This window comes from Sardina pilchardus, chromosome 6 (genome assembly GCF_963854185.1).
Source record: "Sardina pilchardus chromosome 6, fSarPil1.1, whole genome shotgun sequence".
In the NCBI taxonomy this organism is placed as follows: domain Eukaryota; kingdom Metazoa; phylum Chordata; class Actinopteri; order Clupeiformes; family Clupeidae; genus Sardina; species Sardina pilchardus.
In genome coordinates, this window is record NC_084999.1 from 19654342 (window position 1) to 19681256 (window position 26915).

Here is a 26915-nt window from a genome sequence, read left to right on the forward strand (position 1 = left end):
GACTGCAGCAGCCTCTTCTTCTGCCAAGCTAATCTTAACCTTTCCATGTCTCTCCCTCAGTGGAGGAGCTGCTGCTTTGAGTTGTGCTGCTGTTAATAATGAGCTTTGCTATTTTGTCTTTGCGTTAATAAAGTGTGTGTGTGTGTGTGTGTGTGTGTGTGTGTGTGTGTGTGTGTGTGTGTGAATGTGAGTGTGTATACTTGTGTGTTCACTGCAAAATGTTATGCTGTCGCTCATAATGGTTTCTCCCTTTTCTTTCTTGCTTTCTATCTTTTTTTCTTTTTGGCTGTTTTTCCTGTCCTCTTTTTTCTCTTCTTTTGATTCTTTATATCTTTCTCTTTCTTTCTCCTGGTCTTTCCTGGCCCCCTCCCCCTCTTTTCTTCTCTTCTCTTCTCTTCTCTTCTCTCACTCTACTGCTTTCTCCCTCTTTGTGCAATTGCAACAGGAGGACAAAGTGGTTAGCATCTCCTTTTCTACTAATGTTGTAAACTAGATGTTTAAGGAAGGCCAGCAATGTCCAACTCCGCGTCCACACATACAGAGAGTAACCCAGTAGGAAATGAGGGAGGGCTGACTGAATGAGTGTATAGTGGTGGTCTTACTCCTAATGGTCTTTAATGTGGAACACCTTGTACTGTCTTTACATGATTTGCTTAACAACTGCATTGAATGATACAAAAAAAACCCCAAAAAACTTTTGTATTAAATTAGTTTGTACAGAGCCATATTGCTACACACACACACACACACATACACACATAATGCTGTTTGAATGTTACACAATATACTGTAGGCAGGTAAAACATAAATGAATGCTTCAGATGACATACTGTATAAACGTTTTTGATTTTTCTATCTCAAAATAATATTTTTCTCCATATCGTTGAATGCTTAATCCTTCCCGAAGACAGGTTACATGGTTTAGACTTCAAAGCCACCTACATCATTGGCCATCACTCACACGAGACGTATTTTATGTAGACAGGCCCCCGCGGGGATACAGTCATCTTTATCTGTCATTTTTCAATTGAACTGGTATTTCCTCTTTTGTCAGATATACTGCAAGATCATGACTAATCCCAGGCCTGTGTCATAAACCAGTGAAATAGTGCCGTGCTCCAGGCAAGGCAATAGCAGGGAGTGACATTTAGATTTGTAGATGTGGAGTTTGAGAGAAGCAGACGGAAGAATTCACATTCGCTGTGATCGATGTTTAATCTCTGTTCCTAAAGAGGCCCCCTGTGTTTGTAAGTAGAGCAGCAAAGACATTAACAGGCCGAGTAAGGTCAGTCAAGAACAAGCCCCTTCCTGCGGCTGTTGTCGGGACTTGGTCCTGCAGGTAGAGTCCAGTACAGAGCTCCTACAGTGCATGGCAGTGCGGTCATTGTCAGGGTGTGGTTCATCAGCGGTGGGCTTAGGCCTCTGCACAATGAATCGATTTTTAATTGAAAGCACAATTAGGGCTAAGGCAATTAGCTGATCGCAAAGGCTGCAATTAATCACGCAGCTTGTAATTCTGTCACAATGGTTTATCTTGTCACAGGTATGATTTTTAATACTCACGTCATCCTCCTCCTGTGTGACAGACAGTGAAGCTCACCAATCAGGAGCGTGCTGCTGCTTCTCACACACTAGGGCTCACCAATCAGAAGTGCCACAATTTAAAGTGTAATCTGGAATACCGAACTGAAGCTTGATTTTCAAAACAAACTGGATGTGTTTGTCATGACCTACACATTCTGGACTGGGGCAAGCACTTGGAAGCTTGTGCTTGCTCATGTAGGCTCATCATCGTGTGTTGTTGATTTGGGGACTTTTGTCACAGTGGTGCACTGCGGATGCTGTCCATGAGTCATGTGAGCTGTCAATCAGTCTGCATGGCACTGGCACCGGAGTGCTCAGTGGAGCTTTTATAGGCTACATGTTTAGAATGTAGTCGGTTCTTAGACGTAAAAGTTCAAAGGTTACTTGGCAGGAGATGCGCTTTGAGCTTGAGAAGATGTAATGAATGCTGAACATGACTTGACGCACAGTGCCACCACATGCAGTAGCACAACACCTGAGCCTCTGTGTGTGGTGTGTGTGTGTGCGTGTGCGTGTGCGTGTGCGTGTGCGTGTGCGTGTGTGTGTGTGTGTGTGTGTGTGTGTACGGTTCCCCCATTCATTTGGCCTTGGTCATTTCAGAGCAGCAGTACAAAAAAAACGGCCGGTGATGGCAAGGCCGTGGCTGCACCTTGTCTACCGCTGGCAGGCCGCGCGCTCCTTTGTGTCCCGGGGATAATAGCGGCGGGATCGGCTTTCCCGCTCCGCACAGATGGCCGCGGGCGCTCACAGGAGCCCGTCCGCAGGTTCACTGCGAGTTCTGGCCGTCACACACCTGAGCGCTCCTCCGCGGACTGACGGACTGACGAAGGGCAGGTGCTCCCAAGGGGGCTGGCCCCGACTGGCCCCGAGTGGGCCTCGCTTGTCCGCACCTCTTTCCTGGATCCCAGCTGCTCTTCAAATGGGCCCCGGTGGAGAAAGCCTGGCTCAGCAGCAGTACACCCAGGCTTTCTTCTGACGTCCTCTCATTGTCCTAGGCCAGTGCTGTGCCTTATACTGTAGGCCTGGGCCCTGTGGCCAGCACATGCGTGCCCCTTGTGTCTGGTTGCAGAGGCTGAGGAGCTGCGGGTGGAGCGGGTCATGGATTAGGTTCCCAGACTGTACTGGGTGTCCAGATTCTTTTTCAAACCCGGGTGGGTGACGTCACCCGCTGGGTGGGTCGTGTCACTGCTCGGGTGCCAAAGAGCTTGGGATCCTCTGTAGCCGCCGTCAACAATCCCTGATGCGTAGCATTGCCGAGTTTAGCATCTGCTGCCCATTGAAAAACAACAACATACAAGCATGCTGAATAGCTAAATAGTGTAAGGGAAGCCTAAACTGCTTTCAGGAAGTTATGTCAGTCTTGCACATGAAAATGGAGCTAAATATGTGTAAAACGACTGACTTGCACAAAATGAAAGCATAGAATGCATGCCTTCACTCTATCAGGTTCTGATCATTTGTGAGGGCACTGAGTGATATACTGGGCTCACCACAAATAGCACAGTCAGGAAAGTGTCCAGGCGCTGAATCACAACTTCACCGCAGTCCTAAAGCGGGCGGAACGCCCCGATCCTATTCCAATGTGCAATGTCCGACAGGTCGACCGGCCGCCCTAGACACCAGAACTTGTAAATATTGATGTCGTTTCGGAGAACAAGATCCGCCTCGCCACAGCTGTCGCCGTTTGAGAGAGGAAAGGCAATGCTGATGGAAAAAGAAGAACAGATTTCACTGCCGCTGTCTCTTTCACTGACATATTATTCGCTTGAGAGGACGAACCCTTCAGATTTATCTTAAGCTGAGTGATAATTTCTTGGCTGGCCTCGTCTATTGCAAAAGTTGTTTGGTAAAATAGTGAGGAAACTACTGTTTTAGCGTTAGCTATTTGACTGATCTTGACTGAATATTGACTCACGCCTGACGTATCGAATCGCGCACTTTTGGATTCTTTTGAAGTGACCACTTACGACGTTTTCGCAACCCTCTATTGCCAACGCATAGAGAAAATCAGAAGTATGGCGTTGATAGTGGTAAAAGGATACCAGCACAACGATTGAGCTTTTTGGCAATTTTAGTCGAGGGGAGATTTTACACGTCGAAGACTGACTTTTCCCCAGTGTTTCTCTGAAGTATGTACTATAATAGTGCTCACGTCATGGCCATGGGCAATGAGTGACAGCGAATGTGATTGGGACTGAGCCTGATCGGTCATTACCATCTGATAAAAGGCGATTCTCATGTGGCAACAGCGTGCCAGGTGTGCGCTGTCCGTGGTACTGAACTCGCCCTCGCTCTTCCCCTCCATAGAGAACTAGCCTGGTCTAAAATTGCGATTAGAGACAGGGATATTTCATTCCCTCCGCTTTTCCACTGGATACTTGTTAGCCTTCTCTGCCAAGATGGGTAAGTGGTGCCCTTCAAGCTAAAACAACAACAAAAAAGTAGCATGCTTAGTTTTGTGTCGCACTTTGTGATTTAGAATTTTAGCACAACAACTAAAGTATCCTTGAATGTCTCTTTAAGACATTAACACCCATACAGATCAAATGCTAATTACCTTTACCATATTATTTTATTAATTGCATTATAGAATATGATATTTAATCAGAACTTGTATTACTTTTGACCTCAAAGTATGGTAGTAACAATCGGGGAGAGAGGCTTGTTTTATTTTTTTGCACAAATTGTAGCCTAATATTTTTTTCCATAATAAGTCAAATTCTTAGAAATGTTGTATATCGCATTTGGAATGGATGAGAGGTGTTGGATGGGTAGCCTACGGATTGAGATGTTCTATATTTTTGTTTTAGGGGATGACATTGTGAAAACGAACCTTCTAAGGGTGTAATTGTCCAATTTACATTTGCCATAACATAGACTAAATGAGTACTCCTCTAAAAAGCATTCTCTCGTTCTTGCTGGCGCAATTTAATGGATTCTCACTCAACTTTGAAGAAAATAGCATGCATAAATATGCATTAAGTGTTGTGAAACGCTGTGCGCTAAAATTAGAACTTCATTAAATCCTAATGTTCCACGTGCAATGTTATGTTCTGGCATGTGAATGATAGCTCTCACACACCCCAAGTGCGAATGTAACTACAGTCGTTTCTATATCGTCATATGAAACGGATTCTATAGTAACCTGTTTACGTGCTATGATGTATTCGACTAGGACAAAATGGCTAAATCTAAGAATTTCCAGGTGATTACAGTGGCACACCGTTCTCTATCTAAGCGCCATCTAGGAGTCCTCCAGTTCAGTCCAGGTGAAGGTTGTCCCGCAATATGATACCTGTGACAGTTCACTCACCGCGACATGAATATTTCACCGCGACGCATCTTTTAATTTAGCCCGCTCTCATTGTGCCGCGTGCCTCCCTATAAGCAGGCGCTCATCACTACGATCCCGGACATGCCTGAACGAGTGGATGTTTCAGCGGCATACTGACACACAATGCTCCTCCTGAGCCACTAGAAAAATACAGTTTAAAGATTCCCTCTAAAAGTCCAGCAGTTTTTTCTTTTGTTAGCCTATAGGCTACACTTGCAGAATTATACTTACATTATATAGTAAAATGAAGAGTCCAAGTGTTGAGACTGTTAAAACTGCTTTACCCAGAGGTAGTGTGGAGGCTATGTGTTGTCTGTAAGTCTGTTATCTCCAGCCTCATGTTGACGCCTATGCTGCTGTGGCTGTTGTTTCTTTGGCAGCATGGCAGGCTTTCTGTTGACAGCTGGGTGAGAGCATCGGAGGTCGCTGTCAGAGGGCTGTGTCCAGCGCTGTCCTGTCCTGAGTGGCCCTATGTAATGGCTTAAATGCTGCTGTAACTGCAAGCGTTTGCCCTCGCGGCTGCTTTGACAACCTTGTCATAACACTGAAGTGGTGATTTCTGACCACAAGAGGAAGCTCAGTGATTGAACACAGGAACAGTGTGTGTGTGTGTTTGTGTGTGTGTGTGTGTGTGTGTATGTGTGTGTTTACTGTATGTGAGTATGTTTTCCCTTTTGACAATTTGTCTCAGTAAAACCTCGATTAAACACATTTTTTGGGGGAAAGTTACAGAGAAGCAACCACGTGGTGGCCTTAGGCAAAGTGCAACTCAGGTGTGTTTTTTTTGGTTTGTTTTATGACAAAGACATATAGTAGCTACAAGCCAGCAATTACATTTGATGGTGCTTGCAGTGACTAATGCAATGTAAGACTTGCATTCTCAATCTTACAGCAGGAAATCTCCTGCCTTGCACCAGCACTGTTTTCAATTCTTAGTATACCTGATTAAAGACAGTATAGCTAGAATTCTTCCCTTGCTAAAATCAGGTGTGCTCAGTAAGCCAGGAGTGTCACCTTGTGTTCCAATCACGAATGCAGAGCAGGCAAAAGTGGATCACATGCAGAGCAATGGTGGGGGGTGGGGTGGGTGGGGTATCCCAGGGAACCATTGGTTTAACCCATGAAAATACTAAGTTAAGCGTTTCCGCCATTTTTTTCCCCAGGCCACTTTGTTTCAGCCTACGTTGCTCGGTCCTCTGGGTGTAACGGGAGGTGATCTGTGGGGTGTTGCCAGAGCAGTGAACCCCCCCCCCCCCTCATCCCCCCCCCCTCCCCGTCAGGGAGCACGTTTCTGGGGAGCGGCACTCTGGGGACTGGCCTCCCCCGGGTCCTCTCGGCAAACAGGCAAGAGTCTAGTGTGACTCGCTCTCCAGAGCGCAAGAGTCTATTTTCGGCTGCTCAGGTTCAATGACTATGAAATGTGCAAATGCAGGGAGAGATGTCCCTGCCTGCGGGGTGGGGGTGGGGGGGTGGAGTGGTGGGGGAGTGTATGTGTGTGTGTGTGTGTGTGTGTGGGGAGGGGGGGAGGGGGGGGGGTCAGTGTCTCACCGGCTCTACCTCCTCCCCCCACACCTCCCAGAGCATCGCTCAGGCGTGAAGAGTGAAGCTGCAGAGAGAGAGAGAGAGAGAGAGAGAGGGAGAAGGGGAGAGAGAGAGAGAGAGAGAGGGAGAAAGGGAGAGGGGGAGAGAGGGAGGGAGGGAGGGAGGGAGGGAGAGAGAGAATGAGCAAGCGGGATAGGGAGGAAGGGAGAGAGGGAGGCGACTTCGACTAATCTGCAGGCAGCCTCCTATGCCTGTGATCTTGCTGCCCAGGAAAAAAAACACACACAGTGCTCCTAGCAGTGGTGGAGAGGACCTCACAGAGAGCATGCTCGCACACCACACCACATCGTCCCTCACACGCCGGACATACAGTACGCACCGGGCTTTGGGCCGCAGCCTATCCTGGCTTCTGTTACTCCTTCTCTCAGCCCCTTCTCTCTCACCTCTTTGTGGTGGACCTACGACTTCCCATTTCCCTTCCTGGAATAGCATGCTAACCGCTCACATCAAAGGATTGGGGGAACCTTGCCTCGGCCAGAGCATGTGTGGTCTCCCCTGGTCAGCTGATTAGGAATTCTAATGTTCCATTAGGCACAGTGCTTGGGCGATGGCCACGGCGGAATGCCCAGGACTCCGGCTCCGGCTTTAGAAGGTGTTTAATTACCAACGGCAGTTTGGAGCAGGCTTCCTCCACCGCCTTGCCGTTAATTGCACTTGTGCGAAGGGTAAATAAGTAGGTCGTGCTTGATGCACAAAGGCACTCCATATGTGTGTTAAAGAATGTGTGAAGCGTGCCTTTACGAGAGGATGATATTCTCATAAGCGAGGGTGTGTGTGTGCACGTGTGTGTGTGTGTGTGTGTGTGTGTGTGTGTGTGTTTGTGTGTCTGTCTGTGTGTGTGTGTGTGTGTGTGTGTGTGTGTGTGTGTGTGTGTGTGTGTGTGTGTGTGTGTGTGTGTGTGTGTGTGTGTGTGCGTGCGCATGCGTGCGTGTGTGTGTGTGTGTGTGTGTGTGTGTGAAGCTTCATGTGTAAGGGGTGTAGAAGTGTGAAGAGTGGAAATTACAATCCCGCATTGCACCCACTTAGGAGGACAAAAAAAGCATCCTGAGTAGCACTAGTGCCGCCAAAGGGAGCTCGAGTTTCACTCGTCCATTGTTGCGGCCCCGTTACATAGAAAGGGCTCCTAGATAATCACGGCTCTGGTGTAGCTGCGGTCTTAAAATATCCCCCGGCTAGCTAGCGCGCCTCTGTTAGCGCACCTCGGCCCTTTTTTTTGGCGGCCTCTCCTTGCCCCCCCCCCCCCCCCCTCCTTGCCCCCCCTCTCCTCACCCGCTCTCCTCGCCCGCTCTGCCTCTGCAGACTCGCAGGAAGCCCGGCCCAACAGCCTTTTTTTTTGGCGTCAGAGGTGCCCCAGACTGGCACGCTGTCCTGTGCTGTTCTCAGATCAGTGCCTATCTGCCTCCTCCTATCCTTAAGCCCTTGTGGATAGAGCCATGCACTGATCCTCCCCCCCTCCTCCTAACCTTCCTCTCACCCATCCTCCCTCCCACCTCGAGTCGCTTGCGTTGATGGCCAGACGGCTTCTTCGGTTCTTCGGCTGCTTGCCAGAGCCGGCTGCGGCCAGACTGTACGTCCGTATGCTCGGCCCACAGATGGACGCGAGGCACCGCGGCTTCGGAGCAGGTGGCTGATGCCCTTTCGCGGCGTCCAGTCAGTGGGCAGTCCCCACGTCACCCGGACGTGATTAGATCTTCTCCGAGGCGCTGACAAGGGCAGCAGTTCAACACTAATGGGAGTCAAAAACGAGCCTCTCTCCGTGAGGCTGCCATTTGTAAAATATGCTATCTGTTTGTAATACACTGTGATACTGCTGATACACTGCAGTCATTTCCCGAGTGTTAGCCGCATTGTGTGTACATGTAAGCCGCAGGACAGTGTTTTATCCAAGTTAATAGAAACAAAAACATATTAATACCATATTAAATGCCCCCCGGGTATGAAACGCATAGCTGAAGAAATTTTGCAAAATCAATGTATAAGCTGCGGCTATTAGTTGGGAAATGACGGTATGATTCCTGTGCCTCTATAGAATACGTTCTGCTGAAGTAGAACTTAGTGCGATACAGCACTGCATATGTGATAAATGACGAAAAGGAAGAGGAGAAGACCACTAGTCATTTCTTAGTGGGTTACTCAAGACTTTTAGTAGTACACAACCATGCCTACCTTCAGTCATTCTCATACTTTGGTCAGTGATCCATATTTGAGGTTTTTTGTTTTTATAAATCACTGGTTGTCACTAGCCAAAGGCCATTCTGTTCTAATCATACTGTATCCGTGGTTACTATGTGTATTTGTATCGTCTGTGGGATCTTATCCTTACCAGTACAACTACTACTCCTTGTGGTCCTCCCACCCACCCTGTTCTTATGATGGTGCTATACAAATACATATGGTCATCAGTTTAGCATATCTCCTGACGGCCATTTAATTAAAGGTGGCAGTGATGCGGTGGGTGAGTATGCGACAGGGGACATGCTACTCTGCTGGAAATGACAAAAGCGTTTGAGTGTTCTCTCAGCAATGCCAGCTCATGGGCACCTTAGTCACTAAAACGCTCATCGATCGCTGTGTTTGAATTGTCGTCATGGTCATCACCTGAAATCATGTCACCCACTCACCCCCCCGCCCTACAACAACACCCCCCCTGCCCCCCCCCCCCCCCCCCAGCAGTTTCTGCAGCTTTTTTTTTCTTAATGCTTCCATCCCTAACTAGCTGGTCTTCCGTCTACCAGGTGATGTGGGTATGCAACCTGTGCCGAAAACAACAAGAAATCCTCACCAAGTCCGGCGCGTGGTTCTACAGCGGCTCAGGGGCCACCCTGCCGGCCGGGCTGGGCGGCGGTGAGGGGGCGCGGGGTCTGGCCCGGCGCCGGCACGAGGAAGCGCCGCAGGAGAAGAAGGCCAAACTGCAGGAGGCGCCGCTCCACTACCAGGGGCCTCCGGGGCTCCCGCGACAGCACTCCCTCGGAGAGGTGCCCAGCGACAGGTCAGTGGGACGCAACGCCGCCACGTATGGATGTCATCACGTGTGTGTGTGTGTGTGTGTGTGTGTGTATGTGTGTGTGTGGATTTGACAGTACTGTGTGTGTGTGTGTGTGTGTGTGTGTGTGGATGGATTTGACAGTACTGTGTGTGTGGGTGTGTGTGTGTGTGTGTGTGGATTTGACAGTACTGTATGTGTGGGTGTGTGTGTGTGTGTGTGTGTGTGTGTGTGTGTGGCTTTTGACAGTAGTGTGTGTGTGTGTGTGTGTGTGTGTGTGTGTGTGTGTGCGTGTGTGTGTATGGATTTGACAGTACTGTGTGTGTGTGTGTGTGTGTGTGTGTGTGTATCGAAGTGTGCCTGCGTGTATTTGCGTGGCTTTGACAGTACTGTTTGTGTGTTTGTGTGGTGTGTGTGTGTGCACATGTGTGTGCGTGCGTGCGTGCGTTTGTGTGTGGCTTTGACAGTAATGTGCGTGTATGTGTACTATTGAAGAATATGAATGTGAATGTGTATGGCTGTCAGTATTAAAGCTGGGTTATGATGCTATGTCATCTCTTGATTTTCATTCATTCTTGATTTGACATTCATCTTTTTGCTGCTGATGATTGTTTGAGATTCATTCACTTGCAATAGCAATCTTTTCATCTGTAATTGTATGCTGGTAGTTGACACCCTCAACTGAATCTCGGGGTTTACCCTTGGCACGATGAGGACTCGAGCATTTCATATATTTAATATCCACCACAAGATACTGTTCAATATCTCTGAAAATATCTGCACATACGTACAAATCCACACTTATAATTGGTCGATGAGTTATACAGATCAAAATGGCCGCAGATTGGGGCTGCCGCTCGTTTTGAGCGCTTGTGGGGATCTGTCTGTCTGTCTGCGACTTCCTGGTGGCGATGTGGCCTCGGAGTGCGTTGTTGCCAGCGGAGGACCTGCCCTTTGGCTAAGCTGTTTGATAACAGGAGAGCTGAGGTCCCCGCTGTGGCCAGGCATTGTCCAGGGGCAGCGCGGTGGCGAAGGGAGGAAAGGGGACAGTAGCTATGAGCTTTTGTTAAGAGGATGAGGAGGAGCAGGGATGTTCAAAAGGAAACATAAAAGCCGAGGCCCACAGAACACAGTCGGAAGAGAGCGGGTGAGGGGGAGGAGGGGTGTGTGTGTGTGTGTGTGGTGTGTGTGTGTGGGTGTGTGTGTGTGTGTGGGTGTGTGTGTGGGTGTGTGTGTGGGTGTGTGTGTGGGTGGGGGGGGGGGGCGCGTCAGAAGTCAGAGCTCAGCATTTAGGTGTTCAAATAAATGAAAGAGGCCCCTGAGTTGGCCCAGGAGGACCTGAGGAGAAGCTGACAATGCTACCACCTACAGACAGACAACAATACACACACACACACACACACACACACACACACACACACACACACCTTTTACATTTATAAAACCTTAGTCAATCCTATAGCAACTTTGTAACCCGAGCACCTGCACACTTGCTCCTTAAAGACACACACGCACACACACACACACACACACACACACACACACACACACACACACACACACACACACACACACACACACACACACACACGCTTTCTCAATATTGTCAAAAGAGGCTTTGAAGTGTCCCTAGCACCTTTGCCAGAGGTTCTCCTTGGCTAGGAAGGTAATGAGCATTGCTAGAGTCCTCTCCGCTCCGAAGGAGAGACCGAGACCGAGACTGAGACAGAGACAGAGGCAGCCTCACAGCTGCACAGCTCTTCAGTTTGGACGCTCGTCTTCAACAGACCTGGGATCTGCCTTCCTCCCTCTGCCCTCGGTCTACGGTCTGTCTTCAGCTATTTCTCTTCGTGGCAAATGTATGAATGACGATGCAGTTGGGGTTTTATTTTTTTTATTTTTTTTGTACGACATGATGTATTTGTGGCTTTGATTGAAATTGTTGTTTATTTTAGAACAGTTTGATTAGGGGGACTGTCCTGGACTGGAACCTTCGATTTGACCTTCTCTGCATCTTTTTATATTGTGTGTGTATGTGTGCATCTCTCCTCTGTGTTAAGCTGGTGCTATTGAGGTAATGTTATGGTGCGGATTTTTCCAGATATATTTGTACTCGTTGTCTCTCTGTATTTTTGATGGTTTTAGAGAATTCAGTTCTCCGTAATGGAGGAGTTGCTATCCGTTGCCCTTTTATAGTTTGCCTTAGCATTGATCCCAGAGTGAGGCTTGCTATGATGAGGCTTGCTATGAACCCTGCATATGTGCAATACCCTGTCTGACCACAGGGAGGCTCTACATCCTTCTGAGACTTACAGGAAGTGGAATTCTGACACTGTACAGTCCCCCCCCCCCCTCCCCCCCTCCCCCCCCTCCCATCCTCAGCCCTTCACCAAGTCTGAGCGCAGGCTCGGCCCCTTCTGTGGTCCTCAGGGTCAGTGATGGCTCTGGTGTCCCCAGAGCGGGACATATGTCTGCGTGGCCGTCCTCGTCCACAGTAACGTCCTCACGCGCGGCCCCCACTTCCTGGCCTCCTGTTGGGGTGGAGGCCACAGCCAGACCTGAGTCGTGTCTCTCACCACCCGAGCAGCTGTGGGTGGGTGGAGGGTCAGGTAGTGTGTGCATACGTGTGTGTGTGTGTGTGTGTGTGTGTGTGTGTGTGTGTGTGTGTGTGTGTGTGTGTGTGTGTGTGTGTGTGTGTGTGTGTGTGTGTGTGTGTGTGTGTGTGTGTGTGTGTGTGTGTGTGTGTGTGTGTGTGTGTGTCATCTGTTGTATTGCACCGTGTCAAGACCTTTTTGGACGAATGTGCAATGTGTGATATGTTCCCAATCTGCCTATGTAACACACTGCTCACATGAACATGGTGGACTCACAGACCAGAGAAATGATGATGGAGGACTGATGGGGCATGTTCTCAAATGGATAGGCTATGCTAGCCTGTGTTTGCTGCATTCTGTATGCTGTAGACCACCTCAATGGGGATTTGTTTTCTGACCTAATATCAGTAGCTCATGTAGAAAAGACACTCACGTTCCTCATGAGAAGACCTCAGTGTTACTTTATGTGTAATGGTTTCATCCCTGGCCCCTACTGTATGTACACTTCATGGAAATATCCAGAACTTCTGCAGCATTGCAGCAACGGTTTTAGTTTGGGATCATGACTCTGTCATCACTTCTGGCGTCATGGATTGGCAATTGATATTGTAGAAAATGTTTTTGAGATACAGGCTAGCCGTACCGGATCAGAAGTGAACAACCTAACCATGTTGAGGTAAATGTTAATATTATAAGACAGTGGTGTAAAGAATGAGCATTTCTATTGTGACAATTGGCCAACCACAAGTACACAAGTAACCAATGTACAGTAGCTCTCATCGCAGTGTGCCACAGATTAATAAAGAGACGGCAGAGTTTGGGCATAACTTGTTAACGGATGATTTTGAGAGACATTTCATGACATTGTAGTATATTTTTTGTAACACGGAGCACAACACTACTAGACGGCTAGTGGAAATGACACCATCTTAAACAGAGAGCCACAAATCGGCATCGTGGCTACACCTGCATAATGGCATGAATTTGCAAGTGCTTACTGTTCATTGTCAAGAGTTCCGCTGTATGTATGATTTCAAATGCGTATCATTTTAGGATTTCTTTTATTTCCTCTCATCTGTGAACAAATAGTGTATATCTTAGTGGCTCATACACTGAAGGGCGAATTGCCTGTTTGAGGTATTGTTTTGGCAGAGCATTTGGACGGTGCCACGAGAGGAAGAAGCCATTCTGAATGAGCACAAAAACGTTTGTGATGGATAGTTCTGCACTCAGAAATAGAATCCTGATAGCCAAAGCAGGAGGGAGAAAACACTTTCATTAATCTTAAAGAATGTTTAAATTAACTCAGAATCTCTTCCGCTGGAGAAAAGGGAGTGGGGAAATCGCTGACAGCCTATTTGTATCTCCAAATAACATGGAAAGGACTCTAATTTGTCTTGGTCTCCAAGGTGTCATTCCAATGAACACACAGATACGTTGGGGCGAGTTGCCTCAGAGGGGCCGATGAAACAACAATAATTACTCCGCAATTCAGATTTAATTACAGACTTGTGTTTCTGCGGGATTCTTATTTTTTAATCGCCGCCCCTACCATCTCCCTACCTCAGCAGCACCAGCAAAAAAATAAAACTAAAAAAAAAAAAAAATCAATTACGCTGTTGTCCCGTTTACGGCAGGGCGATAGACGACACTCGCCTGTAAACCAGCAAAATAGCGCTGTCTCACTGCATCAGGTCAGACATATAGTGTTAGATGGGGGACTGCTATAGTGTACAGTATGTATAGAAACTTCCTATAGTATCCCTAACACAAGGGCCCTGGTCCCAAATGTGATGGGCTAAGATGAAAAAAAAAACCCTGAGCATTCTGTCAAGTACTGTATATTTGACAAATGATGGATTCTGTTCAAACGTGTGGTAGTTTTAGCCTGAATCAATCCAGTGTGTCCATTGACTTATTGAAATGGGCTATCTTTTTGTCAGCATGTCAGTACAGTTGTATCCATTAACTGTGTGTTTGTCATTGGACTATGAGGGGGGGATCGAGTTCCCTCCCGGATTCCAGGGTCCCTAGGGAAGGCCATTGATATCATGTCCCTCTTAATACTGTTATGCCTTCTCTCCTAATGAGCAAGGCAGGCAGGCAGGCAGGCAGGAGAGGTGGAGGCTCACGCTGCTCTACCCCTGCCTTACCCCCTCCTGGTGTTGAGTTGCTCTTTGGACAAGCTAGCGTTATGCAGTGAGACAACCAGCCTGCTCCTTTGCTCCTTTGCCTGAAAATCTCTGGTGATTAGTGAGTAAACTGTCTGAGCCATCCCAGTCGTGGTACCTTTGCCCCCCCCTCCTCCCCCGTCCTCCTCCTCCTCCTCCACCGTCCCCTTCTCCTCCCTCCTCCATCTCTCTCTGCCAGGCTCCGTGCAGAAGCTCTTTTAATAGCATTAGAATGCCTTGTGTTCTCCTTCCTTATTGTTCGCGAAGGAGGGTGGCTGGCAGTTAGATTTGACCAAAAAGCACTGACGACAGCATCTCCGCCCCCCCCCCCCCCCCCCCCTGCACCCGCGGACCGTGTAGTAGTAGCCTACGGATCCTGGGGTGCTGGAGTCGGAGCGTGAGAAGCAGAGAGCGGATGGGGTGGCGATTGCGCGACTGTACGCGAGTGTGTGGGTCTGCATGTGTGCGCAGTTCCTGGTCAGGAAGGGAGGTACAGGGAGAATGTTAAGATGCTAACCATTTCATCGCGATCGGAGATGCCTCGAAGATGCCACGCAGGTGTTATTTGTCCGGTGGCCCCCCTCAGACTGCTGTGAAGAAATCTTGCTACAGTCAGGGAGAAAACCTCCGTCCGCGTCTACATGGTTTTTTTTCCGGGCTAAGTTGGGAACATTATGAAAAAATACGCCGGCATCGATTCTCTGTCGTATAGAAACACTTTTTGCCAGCATCAGAAAAAACATGGAACTTGAGTGCCGTTGCTCCGTTTGATGTCACCCTGGAGGTAGTCGGGGCTCGGAGCGAGGACAGGTGGATGGATTGTTTGTGAGGAGAAAGGACCTAACGGTGGATATCGAAACGGAGAAACGGGAAAATGCAGTTTGAGACATTGCGTCAGTTTTGTAGCTCGGTTTTATCTCATTTCAATGGGGCTTTCACTCCGCCTCAGAACATTTTGCAGACGGAGCTGCTGGAGCAGGCGTTCAGCAACATCGGGTGAGTGATTCCTTGCGAAAGAATGTGTGATTTAAGATCCCTTTCCCCGCTGGCATACGCGGTGTATTTCAAAGGAGGGGGGCGGCTGTTATCGATCAGCACTCTTTGGCGAAGCCAGTTCGGAAAATTGCAGTTGAAATGTCTCGCAGCGAAACCGTGCGACAGGCTAATTCCGTATCGTATATGTCCTTACCATTTGAGAGCGATATGTTAAGTTGCATTTTGGAGGTATGTGCGCGTCCTGGCGTTCCGCTGCAGCAGTGCCTCTATGCGTGTGTGTCTGTGTGTGTGTGAGTGTGTGTGTGTGCGCGCGCACAAGGCTGTGTGCCGCTGTCGCTGAGGGCTACAGATATCGGTGTCGTGAGGAGTATTTCGTTAAGTCCTTATCGCTTAAGTACTATTCTCATCACTCTTCGCCCTCCTTGAATACCCTCATTTACAATAGCGCACCGGGACTTTTGACGGCACGTTTCGAAAGACCGTACACCGAGCAGAATTCGAGGTCCGAGCTTTGAGCGTGTATTCGCCCGACTCTTGGTGCGTGTGCACTGGTGAAATTCACCCTATTCAGCATCCCATTACTTTGGCCCTCCAACTTCAACACATATTTACGGCTCCTTTCAGCGCCGCGGGCAGTAGGAGATATTTACACGCCCGAGAGCGAGCCTTCATGTGTCATCGTCTCCTGCAGTGACACACATTATTGTTGTAGCTTAGCTTACTGTACAGTGCTAACCATTTACAGCGACAGTGGTGAGAGCTGCCGCACCAGGGTGCGTGCCTCCATACGTTCTTGTGCCTGGGCAAAACTACAGTCAAGGGGACAGCGTTAAGATTAAAGGATGGTGAATTAGACTAAAGACTTTGAAATGACTCATTTGGTGAGGGTGGGGGCGGGTTGGGGGGGGGGGGGGGTGGGGGTAGAGAGAGACACCCATGCCATTGGTCATCCATGAATTTACTCACCTATGTAAAACAGAGATAGAGAGAGAGAGAGAAAGATGTATACCTCTCTCTCATAGGTGCATACCTCCTCCCTACACATACACACATATGCAGTATATTACCATCTATGCAACATATTCAGTACTGTATACTGTATGTTCGACATATACTGTATGTATTGTATATGTTACTCATTATATGCTTGTTTTGTGGTGAGAGGAGACAGGAGCCTGTCCGAGGCCACATTCCTCCGTCTGCATCAGTGTGGAGGTAGAGGTAGAGGTGGTGGTGGTGGAGGTGGTGTGGCTGCCCGGTAGAGGGTCCATCTGGCCTCTCAGCGTCCCTTCCGCGCGGCACCCCTAATCCCCCCCTGCGTCACGCACACCTCACCTTTTCCACTGTGACTAGGGACATCACCTGCGCCGCGCCGCATAGCACGGCACCTTACCTCCCCTTCCCGACCCGCTCGCCTCCTGCTCCTCATCACCACAGCACGGGGGGGGGGGGGGGCCCGCCACACAGGTGATCTCACCTGCTCAGATGTAAGACCTATAACAGGACACGCAGGACTACGCTAAAGTATAAACACATTGGGCATAATTCCAATGACAGGGATGACAGGCCTGTTATGAACGCTGTTTAACTCTGGACCGTATCCAGCCCTGTCTATACCATTCACTGAATTCTCCTCCAGTCCTGCCCACCTATACAGTCTCCTTCTGGAGTTCATACCTAGCCACCTACTCTGTGTCAGGCATACACAGTGATCTGTACTGTGAGATTCTCCTCTGTTGGTACTAGTTATAGCTTTCACTATAGCTCTCATTGTCCTCGTGAGGAGACGAGACACACAATATGTTGAGCCTGCTGCACTCTATGGCTACAGGATGGTTCATCAGAGCCAGTGTGAGAATTCGGCTTACTTTGAGACCGTGAATATACTGTACTTATGCAAAGTTGAGCTTGTTTGGTCAATGTTTTCGCGTGAAGGAGACAGAGATGGCGATGTTTGAACGGGAGAAGGTGAGCATTCAAATATCTCTTGCTATCCTCTCCCAATAACATCGCAAGTATGTGCGTGTGTGTGTGTGTTATATGTGTTAACATCTACAGTATGTGTGTGAAAGCAAGGATAAGAACAGCACGGTCATCGTATTTTAGACAACAGTGTGTATGCGTGTGTGCTAATGTGCATGTTTACAAATGTGTGTGTGTGTGTGTGTGTGTGTGTGTGTGTGTGTGTGTGTGTGTGTGTGTGTGTGTGTGTGTGTGTGTGTGTGTGTGGTATGTGTGTGTGTGTGCGCTCATTTATGGGCGTATGTGTGAATGAGAGTGAAAAGCTCTCAGCCGCTCTGGTCATCTCAGCCCAGGCGACGGTTCTCTCCCCTCCGCGCTCCCCGCCCCTGCGTGTGTCCAGTCCTAATGGCCCGTGCCTGGCCATCCATAGCCATCTATTATGCATGCCAGCGTCAGCGCACGCCCTAATGGCGGCCCCCAGCGCTTCTTAGAAGCCCCACATCTCCAGCTGTGGTGTGGGGTGGTGCTGGTGGTGCCGGTGGTGGTGGTGGTGTTGCAGCCCTCCTCCTCCTCCGCCTCCCCACCCATATAAACCCACCCACCCAACGTGCCTGTGTCTGGAATTAGGACGGGGAATGTCGATACGTAAAAACAAAACAAAGAGTTTTCCCAGAACATGGAAATGTTCAGGAAAACTGGGTGTACAGTACGTGCTGCTTTGTGTTTTGTCACTGTGAGGCGGCTCATGCTGTTGGTCAGTTTATGGTCGAGGGCTGATACACTGATCTGAGCCAATCAGATTACTGGACAGAGATCCCATCAGAGGTGAAGGGTCGTACAGGCATTACGTAAAGGAGGCTGTGGTGCAGTCTGGACTAATGTACACGTTTACAGCAAAATACACACACATGCCTATAGCACCCTTTACCTACAGATACAGTATAGACAAAGGAAGCAATTAATGGTATGTTGCCTTTGACTTTATTTGGGTGGATTGGCTAGATGTATTTCAAATTGTTTAAAAAAAAGAATATACATGTATACATACAGTATATACAGTATGGGTATATACAGTACATGCCCTTTTCTGGCTCATGGTTAGTCACTGAGCCATTGATCCTATGCATTAGAATCTTGAGACTTGATAGTTTTCTGCAGATTTTCCCAACAACACCGTCATCAATTTCCCCATGTTTATGTTTAGCAGCTGCGTCACCTATCGATTCCCTGAGTTCAAGCTCAGGTGTCCAGTCACCGAATGGGATTTCTTCCTCCCTGGACAGTACAGTAAAGGACACAAAGGCCTACTTCTGTGTGGACACACACGGGCTTGCCAGTAATGGCCAAAACGTTTGTGTACTTCTCTCTCACAGTCTAATCAACAGTTGCTGTGTTGCATAAAATCTGCTTGTTTGGCACATTCAGAAATCCTCACTGTGGGCTGTCTGCATGAGTCACCCCCCCCCCCCCCCACCACCACCACCACTCCTCCCCATTCTCCTGTTGTATTACCAGGTGGAATAGTGAATGTCCACCATGAGAATATCAGAGCAAACTCAATGATTACTCTGCATTGTTAGAGCCTATCCTAGTTCTTTTCCATAGTGTAGAGGTGGCTGTGCCCACATCGTATTGCCAAAGTCTGTCGCAGCAGGTAAACACTTCAAGTGAGAGCAATAAAAGTAATCAGTGCTGGGATTGTTTTTGTAACGGGATGTTTGTCAGGGGAGTCTCTGATGCGGTAGTCATAGAGATGAGAATGCTGGAGCCTTTTAACTTTGCTTTACGCAATCCTTTCTCTCCGGGAGTGGAGGCTACTGCGGTACCCTCCCTGCATCCACAGCCGAGTCATAATTGGTGGAATATCCCCTCACAACACACACACACACACACACACACACACACGCACACACACACACACACACACACACACACACACACACACACACACACACACACACACACACACACACACACACACACACACACACACACACACACACAGTCCCCTCCACCCTCTCTACTCCCCGCCACGCCGCCTCCGCATCACCCTCTCTCTCGGAGCCCCGGTTGCCATGGCGACTCTGTTTGATCAATAACGAGGATGATGTGTCCCCCCTATCTGCTAATCCCACCGTCAGCTAGACGGGGAGGGGGGGCGGGGGTGGAGATTGAGGGATGCCCCTTTCAAGCAGGGGAACACAAACACACCTAGACAAACACACACGCACGCACACACACACACACACACACACACACACACACACTCACACACACATACACACACACACACACACACACACACACACACACACACACACACACACACACACACTGGTACACACATACATAAAACCCATATAGCTCACATACACACATACACAAACACACACCTACACAAGCAAATGTGCATACACACATACACACACACACACACACACACACACACACAAACACACACACAATCAGGAGGAGTATTTGTGTGTGTGTGTGTGTGTGTGTGTGGTTTGGGCGGCGGAGAGGATAGGAGTGCTAAGATTTAGGAGAGGCCATGAATGGAGGCGAGGCTGCTGAAGATTACATTTTCCCTGTGATTCGCCACATGAGTTACATGCGGCATCAGCCCTGCCGCTGTGGCCCTCCTCTCTCCTCTCTCCTCTCTCTCTCTCCTCTCCTCTCCTCTCTCCTCTCTCTCTCTCCTCTCCTCTCCTCTCTCCTCTCTCTCTCTCCTCTCCTCTCCTCTCTCTCTCCTCTCTCTCTCCTCTCCTCTCTCTCTCTCCTCTCCTCTCCTCTCTCCTCTCTCTCTCTCGTCTCCTCTCCTCTCTCCTCTCTCTCTCTCTCCTCTCCTCTCTCTCTCCTTTCCTCTCCTCTCTCTCTCTCCTCTCCTCTCCTCTCTCCTCTCTCTCTCTCTCCTCTCCTCTCTCTCCTCTCCACTCTCCTCTCTCTCCCCGCTCCCCTCTCCCCCTCTCTGCCTCTGAGTCCTCCCTTGATCTCTCCCACGCCATGCCAGCGTAGACGCAGAGACGCAGGGAGGGGTGGGGTGCAAGTGAGGGCCGGGGGCGCTCTCTCTCTCTCCAGGGCTCACTCAGAGCTGGCTGTGGCTGTAGCGGTGGTGGTGGCGGCGGCAACGGCTCGTCCGGGCCTGCGCTGGGCCTGCACTCTGTTCACTGTCCCCACTGTGTGGAGGCGGCAGGCGGGGACAGGGTGGGTTTGAGGTGGGAGGAACATTGTCTGATGAGAGATGAAAAAGAGGGATGGAGTGAGCTGGTGGAGAATGGAGTGTGTGTGTGTGTGTGTGTGTGTGTGTGTGTGTGTGTGTGTGTGTGTGTGTGTGTGTGTGTGTGTGTGTGTGTGTGTGTGTGTGTGTGTGTGTGTGTGTGTGTGTGTGTGTGTGTGTGTGTGTGTGTGTGTGTGTGTGTGTGGGGGGGGGGGGGGGGGTCGCATCAGACTTATATGCATATTTGTTGTATACCCGGGACTCAAGTCTCAAGTCCCATTTCCTTCCCACTGTGCTTACAGTTCCTGATGCAATGCATGTTATAGTTGTACATGATATGATAGGCATACTTATACCTGGTACTGGACCTGTGTTTAATATGGTACATGCATTCAGTGAACAGGGATGTTAGGGACACTAAACTACTACAGAGTTCATGTGTCGTGAGGGGAAGTAGTCTAATATTGTATTCTGATTATCAGGTGATGTGGAGAACATCTGGCCAATTCAATTAGTGTGATACTGTGCAATGGAATCCTTGTGTTTAGTATCCAGAGTAGATCATGTGCAGAAGTCTTAGGTGTGTGTGTGTGTGTGTGTGTGTGTGTGTGTGTGTGTATGTGTGTGTGTGTGTGTGTGTGTGTCTGGTGTGTGTGTGTGTGTGTCTGTGTGTGTGTGTGTGTGTGTGTGTGTGTGTGTGTGTGTGTGTGTGTGTGGGCATGTGTGAACGTGTGCATGTGTGTCTGTGTGTGTGTGTGTGTGTGTGTGTGTGTGTGCGACTTTGTGTGTGTGATCGTCACCTGATCCTGTCACACACAGACACCTGTGCTAACATGATCATGTGCAGAATTAGATGAGGCTAATCTCATATGGATGGGCAGGCTGCCAAATCAACCGGACCGTCTGCTGCCCTGTCTCCGCGATAGAGTGAGTGACAGGCCCTGCCTCTCAGGTTAATCCCAAGCACGAGCACTATTAAGTAGCCTACACACTGGGAACTAATCTTGGAATTATATTAAAGTTCATTATTAGCTCGTGAGAAACTACTTACTGGAAGAGATGTGAAGCGTTGCTGTGCTGATAAACTTTAGAAAACCCTTTGGCCCGGAGACAAGCATACCAGAAGTGCCCTGTGGCCATGCTGCACATTTCTACATACTGCAGACTTTGCTGAAGGTATTCTCTCTAAGCCTCCTGTACCTTCACTGGGTTGTTAGCAAAGACCGAGCAGCTGAATATCTACTCTTATGAACTCCTCCCATACTACAGGTGCATCCAAAAAAACCCTGAATATCATGGAAAAGTTTGTTGTGTTCCACATACTTTATTTCAAAAAGTGAAACTGTTATATATAATCTATATATTACACATAATCTTGATGATTACAGATTACAGCTCACGGGAGACTGGCCTTTAATCTCACTGTCTGGACAGGGGCAACAGACTTTTCCACAATATTCCCATTTTTAAAAAATGCACCTGTGCATGTTACTGTGTAACTCTATATCACATTGTGGGACAAAAGCGTCAATAAACTCTGCTCATCTGGGTTGCAAATCAGGGGAGGGGGTGGGTGTGTGTGGAGGTAACGTGGTTAACGGGAGGTTGTGGGACGCTTCTGAAGTGGAGAGTGTGTGTGTGAGGGAGGGAGGGAGGGGGCAATCAAGGAGTGATAAAGGCCCACTTCTCTGGCAGATGCTGAGCAAACAGCAACAGCAATCACCCCAACACACACATCACTGCTCCTAGTACACACACACACACACACACACACACACATAAATACATAAATGCACACATACCATATACACATGAACTCTTAAAACTGGTAATATCTTTTGTTTGCCTGTGAGAACAGCATATGTCTACTGTATTAATACTGTTTTCATAATCCCATCTCTATCATTAGTTGTAGTTACACACTTCAGGTTGTTAGCAAAGACAGTAATAGTAATTGAATATCTATGATTGGAATGAACTGATCTCATGCATCACATTGTCACATGCGTCACAAATCTGTACATTCTACTGTAATTACATGTACAGGTTCATAGAGCACAGCATCTGCAGTTCTTAGTGTGGACAATAGGAACACTTTCACTCTCACAGTATGAGCTATATTGTTAAGCACACTAAGATTTAGTACATATACACAAATGGGAGAGAGAGAGAGAGAGAGAGAGAGAGAGAGGGAGAGAGAGCAAAATGTTTGGGACAGTGACATCTGGACTCTTTCATGCTCATCAGGCACAACTGAACTCCTGAAACGGTGGTGTGTGTGTGTGTGTGTGTGAGAGAGAGAGAGAGAGAGATTAGGGCCAAGAGCATGGCATTAATGGCTGGCATAAGAATATTCACAAAAGGACCCTTCTCCAGCACACAGGCCATTTCAGCCGAGCATCATCAGGCCCCTCCGGGGACCAAGCATGGCCCTTTCATACTCTCAGAAAGAGCAGGGAGTGTGTGTGTGTGTGTGTGTGTGTGTACGCACAAGCATTTGCGTGTGTGTGTGTGTGTGTGTGTGTGTGTGTGTGTGTGTGTGTGTGTGTGTGTGTGTGTGTGTGTGCACACGCATATGCATCTCTGTGTGTGTGTGTGTGTGTGTGTGTGTGTGTGTGTGTGTGTGTGTGTGTGTGTGTCTGTGTCTGTGTCTGTGTCTGTGTCTGTGTCTGTGTCTGTGTCTGTGTCTGTGTCTGTGTCTGTGTCTGTGTGTGTGTGTGTGTGTGTGTGTGTGTGTGTGTGTGTGTGTGTGTCTGTGTGTGTGTGCCTGTGTGTGTGTGAGAGAGAGAGAGAGAGACAGAGAGACTGTGAGCCAGTCCTATCTGAAACTCTGGCCTGTCCCAGGAGGCCTTTTTCCTTTGGAGTGTGTCCTATTCAGCTGCAGCCCAGATGTCAGTGTGTTGTGGGTGCTCGCATGTGTCGTTCCAAATGAAATGACGTCCTTTCTCTCTGTCTATCTGAACTGCAAACAAATACCGTACTCTAGTGTACACACAATTTCAGAATGTCGCTGTTTGGATCGACACTCAAGTTTTTGGCATTATTTGATTCAGGCGCTCAGTAGTGCGTTTTGGTGAAGGTCAACTCAAAGTCTGATTTAAGAGCTCCGAACACTCCCTTACAGAGCTTCACTTAGGCCGTCGATCTGATTTTCTCCCTCTCAGGCCATTGATTGTTTTAAGGGATGCTTATCTCAGATGTTTCTCTCTCTCTCTCTCTCTCTCTCTCTCTCTTTCTCTTTCTCTCTCTCCCCTTCTCTCTTTCTCTCTTCCTCTCTTCCTCTCTTGTCCAAAGAAAAGAAGAATCACTCCATTCCCCTGAGGTCAGCTGTCAGACTCTTTAGGTCTACACGGGTCGTTTTTCTTGATGACGGCCTGCTTTCTTTAACCCCTGCTGCTAAGATGACTATTTTTTTTGTTTTTTTGTTTTTTTTACATACCGTGAGGGCACATTTTTCAGTCGAGTTTCTCTGCTGAGTTTCTAAGCCTAGTAATGTCATTACTGGGTCTTCCCGATGTGCTCTGTTCTGCAGACTAGGAGTTCTGTAAGTCTCTCTGTGTTCTTGATTTGATTGGATTTGGTTTGTGTTGTGATGTTTTATTGAATTACCATTAGACAGAGCTGGGGCTGAAAAGTAGCTAATCAAAAAGATCAAAGAGTCATGAAAGCTTCATCAAAACCTCCAAACATCTGGAGCCCCATCCCCTTCAACACCCCAGCTTCCCCTCCACATCTCAGCACCCCCCACCCCAACATCCCAGCCTCTCCTTCAACATCGTGCCCTCCCCCAGCCTCCATTACAACATAGCAGCACCCCCCCCCCCCCCCCCAACATCCCAGCCCTCCCTTCCAACATCTCAGCACCCCCCCCCCAACATCCCAGCCCTTCAACATCTCAACACCCCCTCCCCCCAACATCCCAGCCTTCAGCATTCTAGCCCCCCCTTCAACATCTCAGCCTCCCTCCACCATTCCAGACCCCCCCGACAGCTCAGCCTCCCCTCCAACAGCATGCACTCCTATTCTCTATTCTCTATTCCTTCTCCTCTCCTCTCCTCTCCTCTCCTCTCCTCCTCTTCCTGTCTTTCCCCCCATTCCTCTCCTCTCCTCTCCTCTCCTCTCCTCTCTTCTCCTCTCCTCTCCTCTCCTCTCCTAGGATATTGATGTTATTCTGGAGGCTCAATGAGACTAATTATGTCCATATTTTGCAAACACCAATGCTTCAGTGCTCCTTTCCCTCCCTCTTCCCTCCTCCTCCTCCCTCCCTCCCTCCCTCCCTCTCTCCTTCCCTGCCTCCCTCTATCTCTATCTCTGTGCACATGCCCAATAAACTCTGCTCATCTGGGTTGCAAATCAGGAGAGGGGGTGGTGGGGGTGTGGAGGTAACGTGGTTAACGGGAGGTTGTGGGACGCTTGTGAAGTGGAGAGTGTGTGTGTGAGGGAGGGAGGGGGCAATCAAGGAGTGATCAAAAGGCCCACTTCTCTGGCAGATGCTGAGCAAACAGCAACAGCAAACACACACCACACACACACACACACACACACACACACACACACACACACACACACACACACACACACACACACACACACACAAACACACATATACACACTCACACGCTCATGCATGCACGCATACCATAAACACATGAACTCTTAAAGCTGGTAATGTCTCCTTTCTGTGTGAGGATAGCATTTCTCTACTATGCTAATACTCTATCATGTTGTTCACTGGCATTGCTTGTAGTCACTGTGATTATGAGCGCTGACTTTAGATTAGCATTCAGTGTCAATGTTGGTATTGCCAATAGCACTGCTATTCAATGGAACGCTAGCTGTTTAGTACTTCAGTATCAAATGCTGTACTTGTATCAGTAGAATTAGAGACAGCGTTCTTGTGTAAGTTTTATGGTTACTGTTTGTAGAGTCAGTAAAGCGATATCACTATTGAGATTGGTTTTAGTTGCAGTATAAAGTGATTGCTCTGCTGTAGTATAGCGTTCTAGTACGATATATATGTTGTATATGGTAAGTTATGGTATAGTATCACTGCATTAGTTGGGATGATTTGGCAGAGTGATGAAGAGAGTCGTTCATGGGTAATGACTTGTTAATGGACTCTCTATGCTGTGTGTGTGTGACCTCAGTCAGAGCTCTGCCACTGCGAGCCGGCGACTCAGAGATTGCGGTTGCCATGGAGTAACTCCATCTCAAGGACATCCCAGAATCTCCAGATAGCTGTTGTCAAAGATAAAACATGCTTCTTGGGCGTAGCTGCTTTTTTTCTTTTTTTTTTCTAGTTTTTTTTTTTCTAACTCTCCTTTCCCTTGCAGTTCATTGCCAGCCAGCCTATATCAGAGTTGCTGTCCTTTGCAATTACAATTAACCTGCCTGACCCCCCCCCCCACCACCACCACCACCGCCCGCTGCAGGGAGGCTGGACTGAACTCAGACTCTCGAGTTCAGACAGAATCTCACATCCTGCACTGTCACTGCTGAGAACTCCGAACACAGACCCCCCCCCCCCCCAAAAAAAACACAGTCTGAGCAGTCACTCAGAATTAGAGTCTCTTTATGGTGGATGAATAGATAGGTGGGGGGGGGGGGGTGGGGGTTAAAGAAAGGCAGTAAATCAGACTGCTTGCTGTCGCTCCCGTAGCTTTAGTGTGGCTGTGCGATGGGGAGCCATTTGGTGGCTTTGGCTCTGTGCGGTCTCGCGTCGGCCCCGGCATCGTCCAGGGTTCCACCGCCGACCCGACCCCCGTCACGCGTGTGTTTTGTTCCCTCTGTAAATGTCTCGTCTCGTGTGTTCTTTTGCACTTCAGCTGGCACTGGCGGCGTCATGGATACGAGTGGCACAGAATGGTGCTGTGTGTGTGTGTGTGTGTGTGTGTGTGTACTGTATGTGTGGGTGTGTGTGTGTGTGCGTTGATGGATGTGTGTGTGTGTGTGTGTAGTAGTGCTGCAGTGATGCAGAAGGAGGATGTCAGGCTGTGGTCACGCATGGTTTCCTGCCCCGCGGCCGAGCCCAGTACCCCCACAGTGCCCCCACAGTACCCACTCCTACTCCGCCTCTCTCCAGGACAAGGCCAGGGGACCCACAGGGCCACCTGCCTTAATGGTGTGTGTGATCAGAGAGCACTCTTCCCAAGACCCCCCCACCCGCCTCCACACACACACACACAAACACACACAAGTCTCTACATCTCTCCATCTCCATCTCTCCGTCTCTCTCTCTCTCTTTGTCTCTCTCTCACACACACACACTCTAACACACGTGTGTGTTATTGGGAAAGTGAGAGGTGTGCTCACAGTCTGGGGAGAGCAACATCAAACATGTTTACAAGCCTACGGTAGCAGAAACAGCCTTTCAAAACAGCATACTATATTTGCTCGGAGGCAATGGGTGTGTGTGTGTGTTTGTGTGTAGGAAGAGTGAGTCTGTGTTGCTGGGCGCATTCCGTCAGAAGAC

General features: G+C 48.7%; 1 protein-coding gene across 1 annotated transcript in view; it reads left to right on the plus strand.

Annotated features, from left to right (window-relative positions):
- Positions 1-26915, plus strand: part of LOC134083386 (regulating synaptic membrane exocytosis protein 2-like) — a 63704-nt gene that overhangs the window by 30040 nt on the left and 6749 nt on the right. The window contains exon 5 of the mRNA XM_062539714.1: positions 9256-9509. Within this exon, the coding sequence (XP_062395698.1) occupies positions 9256-9509 (254 nt within the window). The remainder of the gene's footprint in view (positions 1-9255; positions 9510-26915) is intronic.